General features: G+C 32.2%; 1 protein-coding gene across 1 annotated transcript; it reads right to left on the bottom strand.

The window, feature by feature from the left end:
• Positions 1-364: 364 nt before the first annotated feature.
• On the bottom strand, positions 365-19547 carry LOC143081603 (glutamate receptor U1-like). The gene is made up of 10 exons (XM_076257387.1): positions 19471-19547; positions 13815-13999; positions 11491-11685; positions 10532-10717; positions 9073-9167; positions 8477-8567; positions 7662-7989; positions 5909-6126; positions 1109-1371; positions 365-694 (listed from the first exon to the last, which is right to left on the bottom strand). Exons 2-10 carry the CDS (start codon positions 13941-13943, stop codon positions 400-402), a joined length of 1800 nt encoding a protein of 599 aa, XP_076113502.1. The 5' UTR covers positions 13944-13999; positions 19471-19547; the 3' UTR covers positions 365-399.
• Positions 19548-20724: the final 1177 nt, after the last annotated feature.

Raw genomic sequence — 20724 nt, 5'->3', positions numbered from 1 at the left:
AGCACATAGCAAAAAAAAAAAGACAAGCATACAAGCATGTTTTACAATAGCAAAATAACAGGATGTATTAGTACAGATCCACGCTACGTATAAAAAAAAATCAACGAATAACGCTAAAATTGGCTGGCTTTCATTTATGGCATACTTTCTGCGCTATTTCCGCAGGAATATGACAAAAAAAATCGTTAATAGTATATTTAATTCTTTAAAAATGTACTTTTTTCTTATGCCAAAACCTGAAGTTGTTAATCTGTTAATGCAGATTATTGTTTTTTCTACACATTTATATTGTAAAATATCAGCCGCGAGCGACATTGTGGACCTATTAGGCGATTGGGCGCAGCGAATGAGATAAAAAGCGTCTGGCGTACTAAATTATAATCCTGGTACCTTTGATAACTATTTATTTCTTGAATTAGTTTGCTGATAGTTGACTTTTTCCTGAATATCATCTTCGTCCCGTGTCCTTTGCTGTTTCTGGGGACATTTTTGACATTTGATTTTGAAATATTCAGCAAGGAGCGACAAAACAGCCAAACATATCCCACCTCCAATAATATAAAATGCAATCTGTATGTCAAAAATTGCTATTGGTTTTGTTGAGGTGAGAGAAGATTCACGACAGGATCTGTGTTGTGGCCAAACCTTTGCCATCCAGAGATCAATGAGTCCACTCTCTAGTGTTAGTATTATCCTTTAATAAAATAAGAAGGAAATTCTGACTTAATTCGATTACAAATATTGGCATACACATTTTTCTGTATATTTCTGGATAGTGCTGAAATTTTCAATATTGTACGATCGAGAACTTCTATCAAATTTTTCAACATCTAATTTAAAAATATGTCTCGTTTTTGTTATATTTTGTTATATTTTGAAATATGTTTGTTTGTTGGTTGTGTATAAATATCGTGATATTTTCCACTAAAACAAACTTAACCAGGATAATGATATTACCTTTTTCAAACACTTTAGAAATTATTTTGAAATTTTTGTTTACGAAAAGAAATAGTCCAATTGATAAACAGATTTTTAAATTATGACTTTTATTCATATGTAGAATTACTTGTTATATAATAATTGCCAGTGTCTTTTTAGAATTACCTACCCGTCGGTGAAAATCTTCTCAAAAGGCGAGTTGTTAGGTAAACCGATGGCATACGTTGAAAACATATCAGTTGATATCTTTGCTAATTCACAGCTATTTGTTACAGATATCTCATTTGGAATGTCGTCCCACAGAAAAGCATAACCTCCTTGTAAAACCTTTAGTATATGTGCATCATAATCACCTCTTAAAACAGAAGGATCACTCCTGCTAAATTTAAGGACTCCATCCCAAAATTCTTCCCGCTCTGGTAATTGTGAATTCTAAAGAAGAAACACATAATGCATATGTGATACCAATATACTATTATTAAAAAAATATTTTCCAACAGGTAAATCCGAGAATAATGTGCGCTTGATTCCAATTTTTGTTGTGAAGACATCTTGAAAACAGTAATAGTTATATTATAGTATGAGTAACTGGCTGTTTCTATATTGGCCCTGTTAAAGATTAGAGACTACCTGTATTTGGCACGAGGCTCAGTCAGTCTAGGGCCAATACAGGTGATCAAAAATCTCGAATACAAAATCAACAGCCAATGTATAACACTCGTTTCAAATATTTGTTCGATTCTTTGATTAAAATATGAACGTTTAATGAACTTCTTCTGGTATTGCAATTCATTTTATCTAGCAAATATAAAGTAGCTGGGAAGAATAAAGCATAAAGTTTAACCATTCTTACTGTTGAATCGTCAGCGTTCTGAATATGATTAATAAACGGAAATGAAACAGTTATAATAATCGAAAGTTTTACTCGAAAGGGTTGTGAAATATTTCCTTTTCAAGACGTTATAAAACACGGAATATCATTTTGTTTGTTATTTTACTTCAAAAAATGCTACTACGATTGTATTTTATGTATAACCATACATCCAAAATTAAGTAAACTTACACGTTGGCGTAAGAAATTGAAAATGGTCCAAAAAGCAATATTAACTCTTGATTTTAATTTTTATCAACGGGGCAACGTCATCAGTATTGCACATGCTGAATTTTTCTATTGAGGGTGGATTTGCTCATATTATATAATAATCTATATATTACATCTTCTTCACTTCGATATACAAAGTTTTCTCTGTGTCATTTCTTAGTTTACAAAAAAGTAATCCCTGTTTGTTTTTTATTTGAGTTACTATGTTGATATCATATGTACTTATTTCACGTCTATTGAATTCTAAGTAGTTAGTTGGCCCTTAGCTCCAGAATAGCTTGTTTTTGTGCACAAAGGGCATACACATATAACATTACTGTGTATAACGCTAACTATAATTCCCATTGTTTGACAATACATCTATCATTGAATGAAAATAACTCTTTAGATTTATTTCGTTCGAAAGTTTTTCTAGAGTCGCCTGCATTTATAACACTCAAACCCTAATATTTAAAGTCAGAGAAAGGTAAAATCAAAGACAAAAAGAAAATACAGTCAGTATACATCTAATAAGAAAGGGTGATAATTTCATGATCGAATTTCAGCGTATTCGGCAAATCACTTGCGCGTCAATCCTTCTTCTGAGTGCGACCCTAACAGCTCGATATACCATCGCAGTTCACATATTTAGGTCTTTCAACCTTTCAGTTGAAAGACCTATAGGTTTTGTTCTGATTATTATTATTATTATTATTATTATTATTATTTTTTTTTTTCTTCCGCCAACTTTTTTTACCTTCGCTGTTTTTTTGTTTCGCAAGATGTCGTTTAGATATTTGAAATATGATATCGAACAGTTTATACGCTTTTGAAACCAACTCTGCTTAACCGAATACTTTCCCATATAAGAGTTATCTCCCCGAACACTGTTTTTATTGTTATCTCTAAGGCTTCGCAACCGTATAAGAAACCGACAAATTTATTTTTCCAAATTGCTCGTTATATCCTCAGGATGTTCTGTTTCATTTGGACCGAAGCTATCCGGAGACTCCATATGAGAGTTATCCCCCTTTTATATATGATATAAGTGATTTGCATTTCTAACTGGTAAACCATAAGTGATAGAGACCTAGGGTCTTTTGATTTAAGATCCTTGGTCCAAAAAAATGAAAATTAGGTCAAGGTCAAAGGTCAAGGTCAAATTTTAAATTTTGATTTTGGCTTATTTTCACTTACTTTCATTAACTTTATAAGATTTCGACAAATTATTTTTACTAAATTGTTAGTTGCGACATGTCGTAACTCATAAATTTTGGTTGCGAGGGTGCGTAAACAATAAAAGGGAGTTTATGCCCCTCTTATATTAAGAATTATGCGTAAAGTGATTTTACTCATGAACCATACATATTAAGGAACTAGTGTCTTTTGATTCGAGATGTTTAGTCTATGACCTTGAAATTGAGGTCAAGGTCAAAGGTTAATTGGACGTTCTAGATATTGACCTTTGCTTTAAATTCATATTTATACATCATAAAGCCATAGGAACTCACATTTTCAACTGAATTTTAATATTTTCATATCAAAATAGATCTTTATTAGTTGAAAGACCTTCAATTGTTCTTTGAACAATTGGTTTTTAATTGTTTTATGTTTTTGTATGTTCGACTCTACATTTACAAATTGTGTATTTGTACAATTATGATTAACGATACATATTTTAGCACTGGACAATATTTGCCTTTGTTTAGACATAAACAAAAGGGAAAACAGGTAAAACAAAAAAGAGGCAGATGATACATACATTCAGGACAATAAAAGCTCATACGTCGAAAAACAAACAATTAATTCCGCTGCAATAGTTTGCACCTGCCCTAAGTCAGGAGTCTGATATTCAGTTGTTGTCGTCTGTTTTATGGTTCATAAGTGTTTCTCGTTTTTTTTCATATATATAAGATCGTTGATTTTCCTGTTTGAATAGTTTTACACTTGTTATTTTGGGGGCCCTTTATAGCTTGCTGTTCGGTGTGAGCTCCGTGTTGAAGACCGTACCTTGAACTATAATGGTTTACTTTTATAAATTGTGACTTGGATGGAGAGTAGTCTCATTAACACTCATACCACATCTTCCTTTATCTAAACACCATAGGAAAAGGACAACCTATGCCAACAAAACATCACGCATAAAATCAACAACTAGGCAATGAAAGCAATACAATATCCAGGGGTGATCATATATTTTCAAAAACATCAAACCTTCCATTTTAAAAGGCATACAATATATATGAAAAAATAATTCAAAGATCACTACAGAACTGAAAAAAATTAAAAGAACAGAAAACGGGACATGACCAAAAAAGGTATATAGAATGCAAAAAATATATAATCATATATATTGCTATTAAAAACACATCAAACAGAGAGTAAATATGTACAGTGCACGGTGTAATGGCGTAAGGTATATTGTTTGATGGTTTAAACATATAGGGTATAGCATGTGGTGCATTAAGAATGTTGCATGTTTATTTTTTTTCAGTTTTATAATGCAAATTGTGTTAGATTTAAAGGGGGACAGTGTATGATGTATGGTGTTTGTTGTATGGTAAAATAAAGACATAATTCCTTCTTGTTATGCTCTATGCTCATTATAACATGGGTATTCATTACATTTTTCGACATTTACACTAAGCGTTAGCGAGGTGTACGATATGATCACGTTAAATGCCTATCCTTAAAATGAGCATGACATGAAGGAACTATTTCAAATCTTATAGGGCACATATTTATGTATTGTTATATGTCAAAGCCTTCTAAAATACCGTATGATTATTTGGCTGTTCTCCTTCTATAAAACCAGGTTTAATCCACCATTTTCTACATTTGAAAATGCCTGTACCAAGTCAGGAATATCACAGTTCTTGACCATTCGTTTTTGAGGTGTTTTGTTATTTGATTTTGCCATGTGATTATGGACTTTCCGATTAGATTTTATTCTAAGTTCAGTATTTTTGTGATTTTTCTTTTTCCTGTTAATGAATTATAATCATTACATTTTCATTTTGAATAAATTTCTAACTTAAAGCAGGGTAAGTGTATGAAATTTTAAAAACAATATTTTATAAAAAAAATTTGTAATCATCAAAGGTATATATATTTTACTAAGAAAAAAAGATGTGCGCATTTTTCAAACGCATTTCAGGCTTAATAAGAAGACGACTTTGTTTACAAAGTGAAATAAGGACGAAAATTGTAGGAAGCTTTAAAACAGTAAAATGATGTGACTATTTTATACAGCCAAAAGTTGCCTAGAGTAAAAGTCTTGATTTAAATTTTACATCATGATGTTTAATAAATACCAAACTGTATGTTTTAATTGAGAGTTTAACACGGTGTAATTCATTTTAACTTAGTTAAGACAAAACAATGAATGAAGGATCTCTTGGAAGCAATAAATATAAAAATCATACTCTTCTATCATGAATGAACCTTACATATTTATATTTATAAAATTTAAAGCAGAATCGTAATACCTCTAATAAGCTGCTAAGTAAATATGAAGTCATTCTGTTGATCAGTATTAAAGTCTTGTGTAGACGAAACGCGCGTCTGGCGTATAAAATTATAATCCTGGTACTTTTGATAACGAAATTAGAGACAAATGTGGCGACAAACATAGTGATTGAGTCTCGGCAAACAGGACATAGGTGACTGACAGATCTGAATAGTGTTATCGCGTTACAACGCATCACTGCCAACTACTGATCAACTATAACAGTAATAAAGTAATTATGTTCGGTCGTACCTGAAACATTTGTGACGGAAATAATGCATTGGAAAGTCGAGCTGAATCCAGTTTCAAAGAGGAATATAACAAGACATCAAATTTATATAAAGTATTTATCTTTCAGGTGATAACACTCATGCAGTTACCTTAAATATGGTTTCATACCCGGATCCACCAATCGTTCCCCATTTATACATGTCTTGTCCTACTAATCCCTCAATGCCTTCGAACGGAAGAGTCTCTTTAGTAACACTCAAAACGGCAACGAAATTTCCGCTGTATGTCGCTACTATTACTATGCAAAATATCCACCAGCAGCTAAGAAATGTCCTTCCTGCTGTTGATGCAGCTATGTGTATACCACCTTAAATTAAATTTTCTGCATATATCTTTAAATATCCTTTGTCATAAATGTTTATGAAATGTGTATGACAAATATGAACAAGAGTTTTTCATAAAAATCAAATACAAATGACTATATAATTGATAGTCATGCCAACACCAAAGTGCTGACTACTGGGCTGGTGATACCCTAGGTGACGATAGCATACTTTGGATCGACATGTGTTGTCGTACATTTCATGATTATTTCTTAACTGTAAAAATAATATTTAACATGTATGAACAATTTTGATTTCTGGAGTAGGATTATAGAAACTACAGTGTTTACGATCATTTTAATTTATATATCTTGTAATGCAATATATTCGATGTCCTTATAGAAGAATATACACTCTTTATCAGATTTTAAAAATGGTCAAATACTGTCAACCATAAAAATTTGTAACAAATATAACTCGCGCGTTTAACTCCAAGCTACTAGTAAATAAAGAAGGCCCCATTTATTGCAATCAATTCGCCATTTGCTTTCAATATCATTCAGTGTCATTATAAGTTCGGTCCAAATAAACGACGTTTTTCGTATTAGTTTATATCATAAATTAATTGTTCATCAAATTTAAACCAGGATGCCCCCGAAAAGAAAAATTTAAAAAAGAAAGGTGGTAGCAACGCTAAGTTAACAGTGCCATATTTTGCCCTTCTTGGAGTCCGACAAGGGGCCTATTTAGCAGGGCCACACGTAATATACATGCTGGGGGAATAGCCATCCTCTTTAAAAGACAGACGGTATGTTTTTCCAAACATTCATATCCTCCGAATTGTATTTTTCTTAATAAAACGAAAATATGTTGCACGACGAACGTACCACTGTCGTACGACAGACAATCAATGTTGTGCGAGCATCGTACGAAATTTGGTAATCGTGCGACTGTATCACGAGTGTTTTGCGACAGTCGTAAGATTGTCATACGATAGTCATGCGACAGTCGTACGATTTTTTTTTATCAACATGGTTTAAGTTGGTATCCACGACAATGCGTTTATCACAAGATAGTCACACGGCTGTGATAAGACTCTCACGACAGTCACAAGACAGTGACACGACAAAACAAATCGTAGAGCCAAAAAGGTGCATGTCAAATTTTCGTCCCACGACATACGACAGCACCACGATGCTAAAAAATCGTGCGACTGTCGTACGTCGATCACAGATGACCCGCGATTTGATTAAATTTCATGTCGTGGCACTGCATTGGTGTGTAGTGGGTTCGTTGTGACCAGGGCTTTAACTGTAAAACTAATAATTAACATATATGTACAATTTTGATTTCTGAAGTAGGATTATAGAAACTACTGTGTTTACCATCATTTTAATACACATATCTTGTAATGTTAGCAATATATTCGATGTCGTTATAAGAGAATATACACTCTTTATCAGATGAAATGGTCAAATACTGTCAACCATAAAAAATTATTACAAATAAGTATAAATCAAGAATATTTTATAATAATAATGTGTGGATAATTTTGCTTATATCGTGATAGTGTTCTTACCATGTGTTAAAAGTGAACCATACATGTACCAAACTGATTCAGAAAATTGGTGTAGTTCCTGTATTTCCCTTTTGTCTTTGACTTTTCTGTAAAACGGGTTGTACTTTTCAAATAAGAAAAGTAAAAGCGCGCATGATGGTACCGATATCCCGACGCATAAAAAGACTGTTGAACTGAAAGGGTCAAGTAGTTTAGTCCATTGTTTATCGTCTGGATCTGGCTTCTTTATCAGAATTGATGTGGATTCATAATAATATGGCTGTGTAAAATCCATCACCACTTCCCGTTGTGAAAGAACTGTAAAAGCAGTGGCTACCATGTCAACTTCCTGTAATATATAACACGGAAAAAACTAATGCAGCATTATACGTTATCGATGGTTTTTGTCAGCCCACCTAAAACAACTGACTTTAATTTGGAACAATTCAGTTTTAAACACAGCTCTGATTCAGTGTCCGGGTATGAATAATTCCTTATTGGTTTTATCAGCTTTTTAACGTTTGTATTAATATGTGTTTTACTCATTTCAATTATGTTGGCATCGAGCATGCTAAACACTTATTGCTGATATGCACGTCGGGTGCAGTGAAATTAGTTGGTCAATATCCTAAAATAGAAATTGCCTTTCATAGTTACTTTGTTAATCGAGGGATTGTGTCCATTATAATTAATTTGTCCACATAAAGCAACAATACTATTTAGACTGCCATTCAAACAGGGTTAATAGCAAGTTTCTATTGTATGGTTACAAAACTGAAAAGGAGGTAACATTTTACAATTTTAAAGTGTGTACTACCGAGATAAAAAATACTCACTTTTCGTTGCAGTTGTCCAACCATGCCATTCCAAGTACCATTACCAATTTCTGCACCCCAGTTACCGTCGGGTGGTCCAATGAGATCATATCTATTTTTTAAAACAAGTATTGTCCATCAAAAGGTTTATTGTAAGACAAATGCGTTAAGAATACAAAATAGCAAAAAGTTACAAAATTCAACACTGTGAAATGACAGTTAGGTAGTGGAAGGTTCCATACAGGTTTCGGTTAATTTTGACGTTTTTAATATTTGAACAATCAATTTTAAAGCATTTTTACATGAATATTCAAATCAAAACGTATCAGACATACTATTACTTTGTATTTGGTGGAATCTATATAAACAGGATTGTTATTGCCAACAACTTTCTTTATACTGCGTTTCCGGATCAAACATATGATCCGTTTACACTAACCCAAAATATCCACGAGATAATTAGAGTATCTGAAACAATCTACAATACATGTCATACGGTAAGAACTGTTTGCATAGTATTCGATTAAGGTAAATACAAAAATATCTAGATCTTATTATGAAAATCTATGAAAACTAAATGGTTAAGTGTCATGTTAACAAAAACGCAAAATACTTACGTGAAATTAAGACCGTCTGACAGGTGCCTTAGTAAGTCCATTGTTATACCAGTGTATGTTTTTGTTCGGTTATTCAACACGACAAATGGATACGACTTTACAGAAAAAGAAGAATGTTACTTTAGAAAGTTTAACACAGTCATCTATGTAAACTAAGGCATTAAAAAATTAAAATATTAGTAATCGATTACAAAGACAAATCAAGGTAACATTATAAACTTAAGTGCATAGGGCCTTTCCTTTTTTAATTATCCTGGGAGTTCAGTATTTTTGTGATTTTTCTTTTTGCATAAAGTCAAGATATTCGGCATATATCAATAATGAAGTTGTTATGTAAGGAAAGCTGCCTACAAAAATGTATTGTGAATCATTAATACAATGAATGTATCATTTTCAAATTAATATATAATTAAAATGTTTGCTTTCAAATGAACAAATGCATAGAAAGTATCGAAAACTAAATCTTTTCTATTTTTTTTACTAATTTGGGTTTCGTATCATCATGATTGGAATTATGCGCGGTACTTTCCCGTTATAATTGACTTTCAACACACTTGAATTCACGATGTAAAATACTTTGAGTTGTCTAGCTTTGTATATTTTTCAAAACCTTTTGGAGTTTTGGAGTCCTTGAGATGTTTTGTTTGGTTTTTTCAATTTTATTATTTGAGAGTCACTGATTAGTCTTTTAATGAAAAATGCGCGCGTCTGGCGTAGATAGTGTTAAGCCTAGTTTCTATAATGAGTTTATTTATACATCACACTTTTTTATATTTTTGTAATAAAATATATTGGTCTGAAAATTCATTTCAGTCTATAGATATCGCTAGTCAAATTTCGGGTAAATATGATTTCTTCCAAAGTCCCATGGCGTTATACAAAGAATAATAAATAACTATAATAGAACAGTTGACAGGCGAATTTAAACAGAAAATGTCTTTAGAGACATAATTGAGATGAAGAATTAACGGACCTTTCCCAATGTCAAAAACACAACCATAGACATGTGCTTTTTTAAAACAAAAACGATAATTACAATAATGATAATAACAAAAATAGATACGCTAGAAGGTTTCTGCTGTAAGGTCAGATAAATGAAAATTTCTTAGACAAAATCATAAACTTTACGAGTTCAGCGTAAAAATGCTTATTTTGTCACTGGGTAATGAGTTCAACCACGAACAGCTAATTTAAAAACAGGTCTTATATTGTGAGAAGTAAACTGTTCTTAAGTTATAGAAGGACAGTATTAAACTGCCATTAAAAATAATAAAACATAAGAAATTATCATTACTCTTTCACACAGTTATTGATATTATGTGGCACTTTTTTTGTGCAGCAGAGTATTATTCCAAATATCTTTGTCTACTGATCTAGTTGAATAATGTACATGTTATAAGAGTGACTTATACTATTAATAGCTAAATGACGGACATCAAATAGGCAGTCACTTACTTACAGGTATTGTGCTGACTAGAAACTTTCTCTTATTAAAACCAAACTTCGCATTTGGAAATATTTCATTATCTGTTAGTGTACTTCCATTTGACTTTACAACAGTTAAACCACGCCGATCCTGGTGCCACAATAGGGTATAGATTGGAAACCAATTACAGTTATCTGCCTCACGTGAACACGGGTTTTGCTAAAATACAAACAAGCTTCATTTTCACTGAACAAGTATATATATTTGTAAAGGACGCCTCCGGATGCGGGAATTTCTCGCTGCATTGAAGAACTGTTGGTGACCTTCTGCTGTTGTCTTCTCTATGGTCGGGTTGTTGTCTCTTTGACACATTCTCCATTTCCATTCTCAGTTTTATTGTTGTTTTTTTTTTTTAAATATATGAAGAACTTACTTTATCTATAGTTAAATAAATGTCTGGTACGATTTATTCTTGTGAAACTTCTGTAAAGCCATAAAAATGTACTCTTAATTAAAAGGTATTGAAACAGATACACAACAGCAAAAGTTCAGCAAAATCATATTTGAATAATGAAAAACAAGTCTCGAATAACAACACACTCCATCATCCTAGGAACATATCTATAGCTATATGATCCGGTCTACACACAAATTCGAATACCTGCATGACATCAATGCTTACATGTAATGTTTAATATTTAACATAAAAATCATTGTAAAAAGTCAATAGAAAGTAATATTTTTGGGCGAACATAATTTATAGTCAAAATTATTGACACATTTAATAAACGAGGCAATTTGCTGTCTGATTGACCATATCTTTTGTTTGTGGATGTAAGCTGACCTCTTGGTGTCTTCAAATTTATTGTCTAACATATGACCATTCCGGCGTTATTTGCTGATATCTTATGGTCGTTTTTCTCAGCGACGTATAACACATATATCAAATAAATAGAAAAAGCAGGAAATAAGAAAAGTATGAAAACACATACCTTTTTCTTTAACATGTGACTGTTTTCTAATGCTTTCAATCCAGACGAGAAAAAACTAATCACTGCTACATTGTCAAATGGAATATGATTGTCTTCTAAAATCAACAAATCTTTGTCATCAAAAATACCAACCAACCATCTTGAAAAATGGAGAAGTGAATTTCGCCAGATATATGTTCGATCATACTCAAAAGGCTAAAAAAAAAATAAGTGAATAGAATGCATGTTTACTGTAATAGAAATGTTCTAGTATTCCAGTACAACCAGCGAACTAAGTATATACACTTACTTTTAAACTGATGTGAACCATTCCTTACTTATTTATCCTCATATATGGTTGCCACTTAAAAACAAGCTACTGAAATAATTGTTTTATTTAGAGAGAATATAGTCAGTCCGTTCAGAATTTAATGCACGTCATCATGATTCGTTGCATGTTCTGACAGAGATGACCATGGGATTCATTTCAATTGTCGGAGCCACAATATTGTCCTTCCTTGCGCGTTACGGACATGCCAAATAAAACTTATCACGTGATGTTCACTATTCATAATAGAACAGACACAATAAGTGTACATTGATCCGCCATGCACCGTCCATCCTGAGAACCATATCTCGACCGGTTTTGGTGGGGCTCTTTCTTCATTTTTTATTGAAGTATTCAGTGGACTACCATGTTAACGTTTTGTCCTACATTTGTTTTTGCCATGATGTGTATGTCGATTAACAATTTAGATGTGTTTGTCCCCTAAAAGCTTTTATTTTCTTATGCATTTTTAAATAAAATTGAAATGAAATTTGGTTTTCAAACCTCTTCAACCACGTAGTTGGTTTAGCTGAATACTGTTTTGATTCAGCACCACTGATGAATCTTGCTTAGACGAAACGTATGTTGAGCGTTTAAAATTATGTTTTGTATCTTGATGAAGTTATTGATTCATTATTGTGCTATTGCTCAACAATGTTGGGAAGTGTAGAATATAGATGTTTTATTGTCATAGACGAAGTTCAGAATTGTCAAGTAATACATCAAATACTAAATAGTTGATTAATTCATGTATACTGATTGTCGACTGCAATTCACATACATAAGTACACTACACAATTGAGGAACAGACGTAACATTTGTTAAATTCAAAGGATTAGCTCCAGCTTCACAAGTATTCCTCGGTTTGTTCAAAACCCGTTTGATGTTAAAATTGGAGTAAAATGGTAGAATGACCATCTTTGAAGAAGCTTGCTTATACAGTATCTATGATCTTAGTCATTGTACATCAAATTTATGAAATGGGGAAGCCTCAAGAATTTTTTTTGTACATTTCAAAATATTGTAAATATACAATAATTTCTATATCATTTGGTCTCTTATAAAAACGTGTTTTTTTATAAACAGTGTAGTTTAAAAATAAATTATGACCTTGCATCTAATCACAGCGCTGCAAAGTTGACTTCCTTCACCTGCCTGGAGTGAACAGAAGACAAATATCAACCCAGGAAAATGTTTATAATAATACTTTTATCCTATTAACGGAAATCAACCTGCCGCACTCGTTTGCCCTCCTTTTGTAGTTGTTACGTTTTGTTACGTGTAATTAACCTCGTCATATGTTTCACACTGCCTTTTTTGTTAATACTAAAAATAACTTTTGTATAAGATTGATTTTACATCAAACTAGTTACTTTACTTCAGGACTAGAAATGTCCCCTCAACCTTTTCTTTGTTCTTTTTCCAATTGCATGTTTCAACTAACACTGAGAATGGAAACTGGGAATGTGTCACAAAAATAACAACCGGACCAAAGGGCAAAACTAAATAGTCCACGCCCACTAATGAATATTCAACACAGCGAAAAATTCCGTACCCGAAAGAATGATTTAGCTAGTCCCTAAACAAAAATGTGTACTATTGCTGACAATGGTCGTCATACTAGACTAAACAAAAATATGAGCAAGACAAACTAGGGCTTATGATAATGTATACTAAGTTTGAAATGCCTCTTCTGTCAATGCAAATGGTCTTCTTTTAAATTACATTCTCATGATTCACACTATCTATAAAAGTGTGTCTGTTTCTACTAAACAAAAATATGTAATCTCCAAATCTTTCCTTAATGATGTTTCTAAAATCCTTTCTTTAATCATAAATGTGAGATGACAGGACTAAAGCTTAAGTCAATCCATTTTGATGTATAAGGTAAAAAGGGGGGGGGGGGAAACCAGTGTTAGATTTTCAATAAGGAAGATAGCTAAAATTAAGTTCATATAATTAAAGATAACGCTGCTGCAGAATAGAAATTGTTTAAAGCTTTGAAAGAAAATATTACCTGTTTTAAAAAGGATTTACATGAATCTAAACTGCACAAAACTGTCAAGTTCAGCATGAAAGATGCATGTGTATTTCGACTAAGAACATCGTCTATTATTGAAGATGTCATTTCCTCCATTGAATACATAACAGCATACTTTCCGGTTACTGATAAGCTTTGCTGAAGTTCTAATGCATCGGATTCTGAAAAATTCAACACATAATTGTATGCATTTACTTGTTGTAAAGACCAGCTTCATAACGATTACTGTGTACTTCGTGTTATCCGAAAAAAACATTCATTATATAGATATGTTCGCTTGAAATCAAGGTTTTGGAAACCCCATAGTTAGTTTAAACATATTTATTTTTAGTGGATTGGAAAACAAGTTTTGCAACTTATACTAATTCCTTTCCACTTTGCGGGTGCGAGTGCTGCCTTGTAGCGGCATTAGCCTGCTGCTCTTTTTCGAAATATACAAGTATGTCTTTAGCGTGCAAGAGATTATCAGATATGTCTCTCTCCTAACACGGGTCGGCCATTTATCGTCCCCTTCCGACGGACTATCGTCGTTTCCTCAAGACCATACTCGCAAATGGTGTCAACCGCATTGTTAAAACATTAAAAAGCATTTAACACCTGCGGAAACAATTCAATAAAATAGCAAAGTCGTCTTTTATTAAATTTTAACCAGGATGTTGCAACCTTGATTTCATTCCCATTTCTAAAATTTAAAAATAATAAAATAAATCCATCTAAAACGCTGGTGTCCTTAGCGACAGATTGTGGATGGGCAATTTTGAATACGAATATATAAAATAAACATAGACGATTAATTAACTGTTAGTAAATTAACTTCCAGTGATATATATTTAATTCATATTCATAAGAACAAATTAGGTAAGTCATGTATATAGGCCGTTCAGGATGAAAGTATGGTAAATATGGCCTGCCACTGGAACATACTGTGTTTACTGGATAGAGAGGGAGATTATGCCTTGCAACAGGCCACCTACGAACCCTCAAAGAGTTGTTACAATGGTCCTAAACGTGCAGATAGTGTGACAATATCTCTAAACGAGTAGTCGTACTTAATGTCTATATTCTGACCGGACGTGACTACGAACTTGAACGTAACATTCCGCACAGACATACAATCACCCTACTATTGCAAGAGTTATACAGCCAGTCGTCAGAAGTCCAAGAGTGACCATATTTCTTTCCCCCAGTCACCATTGGAGGTAGAAAATATATGTTTAATTAAATAAAATCAAATGAAGCAGTTGAAATATTCACTGTATATAATTGTTCTCTTTTCGTAATGATATGTTGACGGGAAGAATATTGCTATAATATGGTATTATTCAATGCTAATGATATTGATAAAGCTAATTACATTCGTTTATTTGAAACAGGAAACGATGTTTCTATTAGTGAATTATATCATTTCAAAGATTATCTCTTCTATATATTTTTTTGGTCGATAAATACAAATAAAAAGTTAATAATAATGAACATTATTTCTTTAAATGTACACGCAAATAGTTAAAATTATGTTTTGCAAAGTAACATCTGTAATCGTTTAATTATGATATGGAAAAGCAAAATACAAAATTTCCCTTTGACTGAGGGAGTTATTCATCAGTTTCTTAAGTATTATTTAAAATTCATAAATGGGGAGTTTCTGAATTTGTTTTAATAAGTCATATTTATACGGAAACACTGACTACTGAATTGGTGATACGATCGGGGACTTACATGTACAATGCACCAGCAGTGGTATCGACCCAATGAGTTCTATCGAAGCGCTTTTCTTGATTTGCTTTCATCATTAAAATCATCAAAGACTTTACAGTAAATAAAGATACAAAGGTCTTTATGAAAAAACCAATTAAATGACAAAGAAACCATTGGACTACCAGTTTCTCTTGTAAACATGGTAAAATTGATATGCCTGACATGTTTGTATACTCTATTAAGTCATACCACTGATGTAACAAATTGTCTTCAAAACTGTATTCTCGAAATGATCGAAGAAAACCTGCATAAACGAATTACAAAGCCTACTGATTTAATTTCAAACTTATTCCATGTTATTTGGTTTCTTATTGAAAGACTGGAATTAATATTAAAGAAGCTTTTGAAGATTGTATTTCTAAGGAAAGGAAACCATTAAACACTTTCGATTGAAATAACAGCATGAGATTGAGATAGAAGAGTTTAATAACAAACATGAAAGCAGACATTTGTGTAATCATCCAAACTTGATTCATATCTCTAAAAAAGATTAAAGTTGTCTTGAAGTAATGGCCTTTTTATGCTGAATTCAAATACCATGCATCTTATAAAAACCAAAAACAACATTGTGTGCGTGTGTAAAAGATTTAATATTTGAGAAACCTGCACGCGGAAAGACAAACTAAATGATGATTTAGACTTTTTTTTACTTCCGGCGACAAAGAAAATATATATTCCGTCAGACAAGAACATGTGAAAGTAATATAAAACCTTGATTTGTACTTGACCAACAAATTGAGTTTTTTTTCTAACTTTAATAAATCATAATGTTTCAAACATGTCACCCTACCCGAACATAATATTCTAATTTCCGCGCTACTAATTCTTTGCTCTTACTATTGAGAGCAGCATGCTCAGAGGTGAAGCAGTATATAATAATTTAAAAGTCTAAGTCTTGGTTTCGAACCAACGACCTTCTGCACTCGAGCCAGTCGAGGCGAACACGCTACCACAATACCTATGAGACGGTTGCATATTATTGAAGATACGCTTACACAATATGAGACGGTCAGGATAATTTGCAGTTGTCGATTGTAGAAGTAAAATATTGCAATTAATAACTTTGTATATAAACGAAAAATTCATAAGAATAAAGAAAATGTTGGTTAAACGTAAAAAGACAGCAACCTAAAACACACAAACAACAGGCATGTCGATGTCAACATACAATCTTCAAAGCGTCAAAAAATGTATATATTCCACAATTATACAACATTAACAATACAAAAAGTTTTAAAAAAATGTGGTAATATTGCAAATGAGAAACTATCTACCAAAGTTCATATGAAGTAGATGTAATATAATAATCTAAACTGAAATTTGAAGAAATTTAGTAATAAAAAACAAACAGAGGACAGCTTTCTCTCAAACAAGACACCCATAACTGTAATATTTGAAAATGCTATTTTTTTTCATATTTTTTTTAATAAAAAGGGTGCCAATGATAAACGTATGAAAAGTGTAGACAGAATTATTTCCCGCCAAATTTTCAACGGCGTATACATGTATCTCGAAACCAGCACACGGACCTTATTTTTTTCTGCTTTCTCAGGTCCTTTATTTATATATTATCATTTTATAACAGTCTTTTAGAAAGCTTTTTATTTTGAAACAGTGAAGCGAACATCCTTAAACATAGTGTAAAAAAGTAGTAAATAAATATAACAGGGAAATGTCATCGAAAATCTTAAATTAACATTGGTAACGATGCGAATAATTTTCACGATGATATATACATTCGACTGTGATTCTGCATTGTTACAATTATTAAATATCCTAAACAATTAGAAAAACTTAGTACATTTTAAATATTGACGCAAACTTTTTATTTAACTATCATATCAATAAATTTTAAACCTTTATGTTTTCATTTATAATGTTTATTTGATTAATATACAGAGGGTGTTAAAAAATGTATGTATTGACTTAATTTAACCAAAAAACCATACTTTATTATTTAACAGTCTTGTGTTAACTTTGACTTACTATGTTTATCCAAGGGTATACAAATACCTTAATAAACAATCAATTATGGTAAAGACTAAGTAATGTGTTAGGTACATGTATGATAAACGTAGAGACGTGTAATTAACACTGACGCGTTAATAAATACAAAATATTGGAAATTCAGACTTATTTTGTAGTGTAAAATTAATGTTGGTCTCTTGTGGACAGTTGTCTCATTGGCAATCATACCACACCTTCTTTTGTATATTATAGGTCAAAGTACGGTCTTTAACACGGAGCCTTGGCTCACACCGAACAGCAAGCTAAAGAGCCACAAAAATGACTGGTGTAAAATTATTTACAAGGGAAAACAAACGGTCTAATTTATATAAAAAACGAGAACGGAGGACCACGTATGAACCACATCAACACAAGACAACTACTGATTATCCGGGCAGATTCCTAACTTAGGACACATTTGCTCTGATGGGTATAATACAGTTTTATACACCGAATGATATGCTATAGATAGATTGAAAATATAAACGAAAGTGATAGCATTTTTCAAACTTACCAGAATGTACTGATATTGTAATTAGTTAAAATGTATGTATAAATTATAGGTCTCCAAGCTAAAGTAGATAGATAGAATTTCTTTATAATATATGAGAAGTATCTAGAATAAAGCACTGTCATCATATAGTATTAGTTATGATAAGATACATGCAAGACCCCATAGATTTGTTCATTTGAATAAAAGTCAGTTACTAAATTGATCTGGAATAAATTTCATTGAAACTATTCCTATAAGAATTTCTGAGCTTACTGCGGAAATTTACCCAAGAAAAAAATCTTTAAATCAATCTAGCAATACATGTACAGACAGCATAAAAATTGTCCCTTGGTACATTTGGATTTTTCAGTTTCACACAGAAAATTGCATTACATCAATTTAGGACAGAAGAAACGATTTCCTCTTTTCTGACTGGGATGTACACAAGTATTCAGTGTGTATATTTTCTTTCTTTGTGTCTATTGTTTTTATGTTATTTGTTTATGTGTGCATGTGTTTGTTTAACCACTCTATTGAGTTTATAGCCATTTGCAACTGATGTCTGTCGCAAGTCAGAAGCCTGTTATTCAGAAGTTGTCATTTGTTAATGTGTCATATTTGTTTTCTCTAAAGCATAGTGTTATAAGATCAAGTCGCTAGTTTTTTTGTTTGAACTGTTTTGATTTTGCATGTCGGGGTCTTCTATAGCTGCCAATACTTATGGTTCTCATTGTTAAAGGCCAAAACTGCTCACACCCACGTCATTTGAACCGTGTGGGATAGTTGTGTTATTAGTAATCAAACCCTATCTCTTTTTCTATACACCAGAGACAAAAGAAGACATAATAGAGTGTTTTTTCTTTTTCAAATAGCCATTGAAATAAAAACAAAAAAATGTCTTCATTTATTTGAGTGCGCATGTAGATTTAATTTCAACACTATTCTTGCTCATAATGTGAAAAGCTATTTTTCAACTCATTAGGCCATACGTTTTCTCAATTGATGGTTTTTTTTATATTCTTTATGTCGGGACCCTTTATAGCCGACTATACGTAATTGGTTTTTCAGATTGTTGAAAGCTGTACGCTTGCCTATAATTGCTTATGTCCACTTTATTTGAACTTTGGTGGATGGTTGTCTAATTGGTACATTCTCTTACATTTATACTTTTATACAAATGTTATTTCAGCGATGAAATAAGTTGCCATTACAAATAGACGTTTTACATTCAATTTGGTATAAGAGTGAATACTATCGAGAGGAGGAATCAAAGCATTCAGATAAATGCAACTCGAACTAACATATTTTTAATTCAGGACGCGTAACTTTGGTTTATTTATTCATTTTTTGCATTAAAAGAAGTTGTTATCTACTTACCTGTATTTTTGTCGTAAATGATGCAAACTGAGGTCCATTCTAGATGGGTAATCACAGAGATCAAAGTAAGTGTAACTATATTTGTTTTGTATAGGTATATCGAACTCCATGCGGGTGGTTGACATCCTTGTAATGATATCTCACTTGTGTTCGTCATGTCAGAATGATCTAACTGCCGGAAAGCAAGTACAGTCAAGATTAAAATCGTTAACTATTATTCATTTATTTAAGTAATCGAAAATGTAAGACTTTGTATATGACGTCATAATCATTGGATATTAACGGAACACATTTCTTCAAATCTATTAGTTAAATGCCTATTCTCTTTAAACAGTTTTTAAAAAACAGCGAATGTCCGATAAGCCAAATTTTAGGACAATTAATTTGCATGAAGTCTTGTATCTTTGCCATCTTTTTAGCGTACATATAAGGTTGAGGGATCACATCGATACTCGGACTACCAGCAACAGGATTTGATATTCCCAAAACTAGTACTTTCATTCAATGTGTTAATATGTCAATTTACCCCTTTTTGACCAGATTTTTTTCTCTATGTAAAACATTTGTTAAATAGAGTATCAGCATTATGATAAACTCAACACGCACTCGGAATTCGTGCTTTATTTTGTCAAAAGTGATAAAAAAAAAAAATTAAAATGTCCTGAAATCTGTTAGCAGATTTGCTGTTTCAGTTTAGACCAATCGAGTTTGCTAAACATTAAGCCACTTTAGTTTCTTTGACAATGTGTGGCAAAAAGTTATGCGGCAAAGATCTTTCCAAACTTTTACTAAACAGAACAAAGCCTTTAATCAACCCGATAACCTGAGCATATGTTGTGTACATCACAATTTGCTATATCTAAACAGTACAATGAACTGGATTAAAATTTAATGTACTCTCATGTCAACTCAGTTTGGAGCTAAAATCAGTCAACACTTAGTTTATGCATGGAAGTATAATATTGTCAGAATCTTCCATGGTTTGTGAAATTTAAGTTAGTTATGTTATATACTGATACGAATAATACTTTACAAAGAAAAAAATCTGTTCGAACGAATTCCAGAATAATCAACTGCTAAAATTATTTTTTCATGTAGAGTAGGTTCTCATTTTCGCCATATCTTTCCATGTTTTCCACACTTTATGTTCAGGTCTATATGTTTGTGAAGTAAACTGATATTTCTACATGAAGATAACTTCAAATGCAAAATATTCTTTAGCCCCAGTCCCACTAGACCACGATCGCACCACGC

This window comes from Mytilus galloprovincialis, chromosome 7 (assembly GCF_965363235.1).
Source record: "Mytilus galloprovincialis chromosome 7, xbMytGall1.hap1.1, whole genome shotgun sequence".
NCBI classification, from domain to species: domain Eukaryota; kingdom Metazoa; phylum Mollusca; class Bivalvia; order Mytilida; family Mytilidae; genus Mytilus; species Mytilus galloprovincialis.
The sequence above is the reverse complement of the archived record's forward strand: the minus strand, read 5'-3'. Positions and strand labels throughout refer to the sequence as shown.

What these genes read in the sequence shown, in the direction of transcription:
- LOC143081603 (XM_076257387.1), bottom strand. Translation starts at nt 13,943, where the DNA reads ATGTATTCAATGGAGGAAATGACATCTTCAATAATAGACGATGTTCTT. An exon ending in TCAGACGGTCTTAATTTCAC is followed by an intron (nt 8,568 to 9,072) that starts GTAAGTATTTTG and finishes TTTAAAAAATAG; the next exon opens with ATATGATCTCATTGGACCAC. An exon ending in TTGGACAACTGCAACGAAAA is followed by an intron (nt 7,990 to 8,476) that starts GTGAGTATTTTT and finishes TATATATTACAG; the next exon opens with GAAGTTGACATGGTAGCCAC.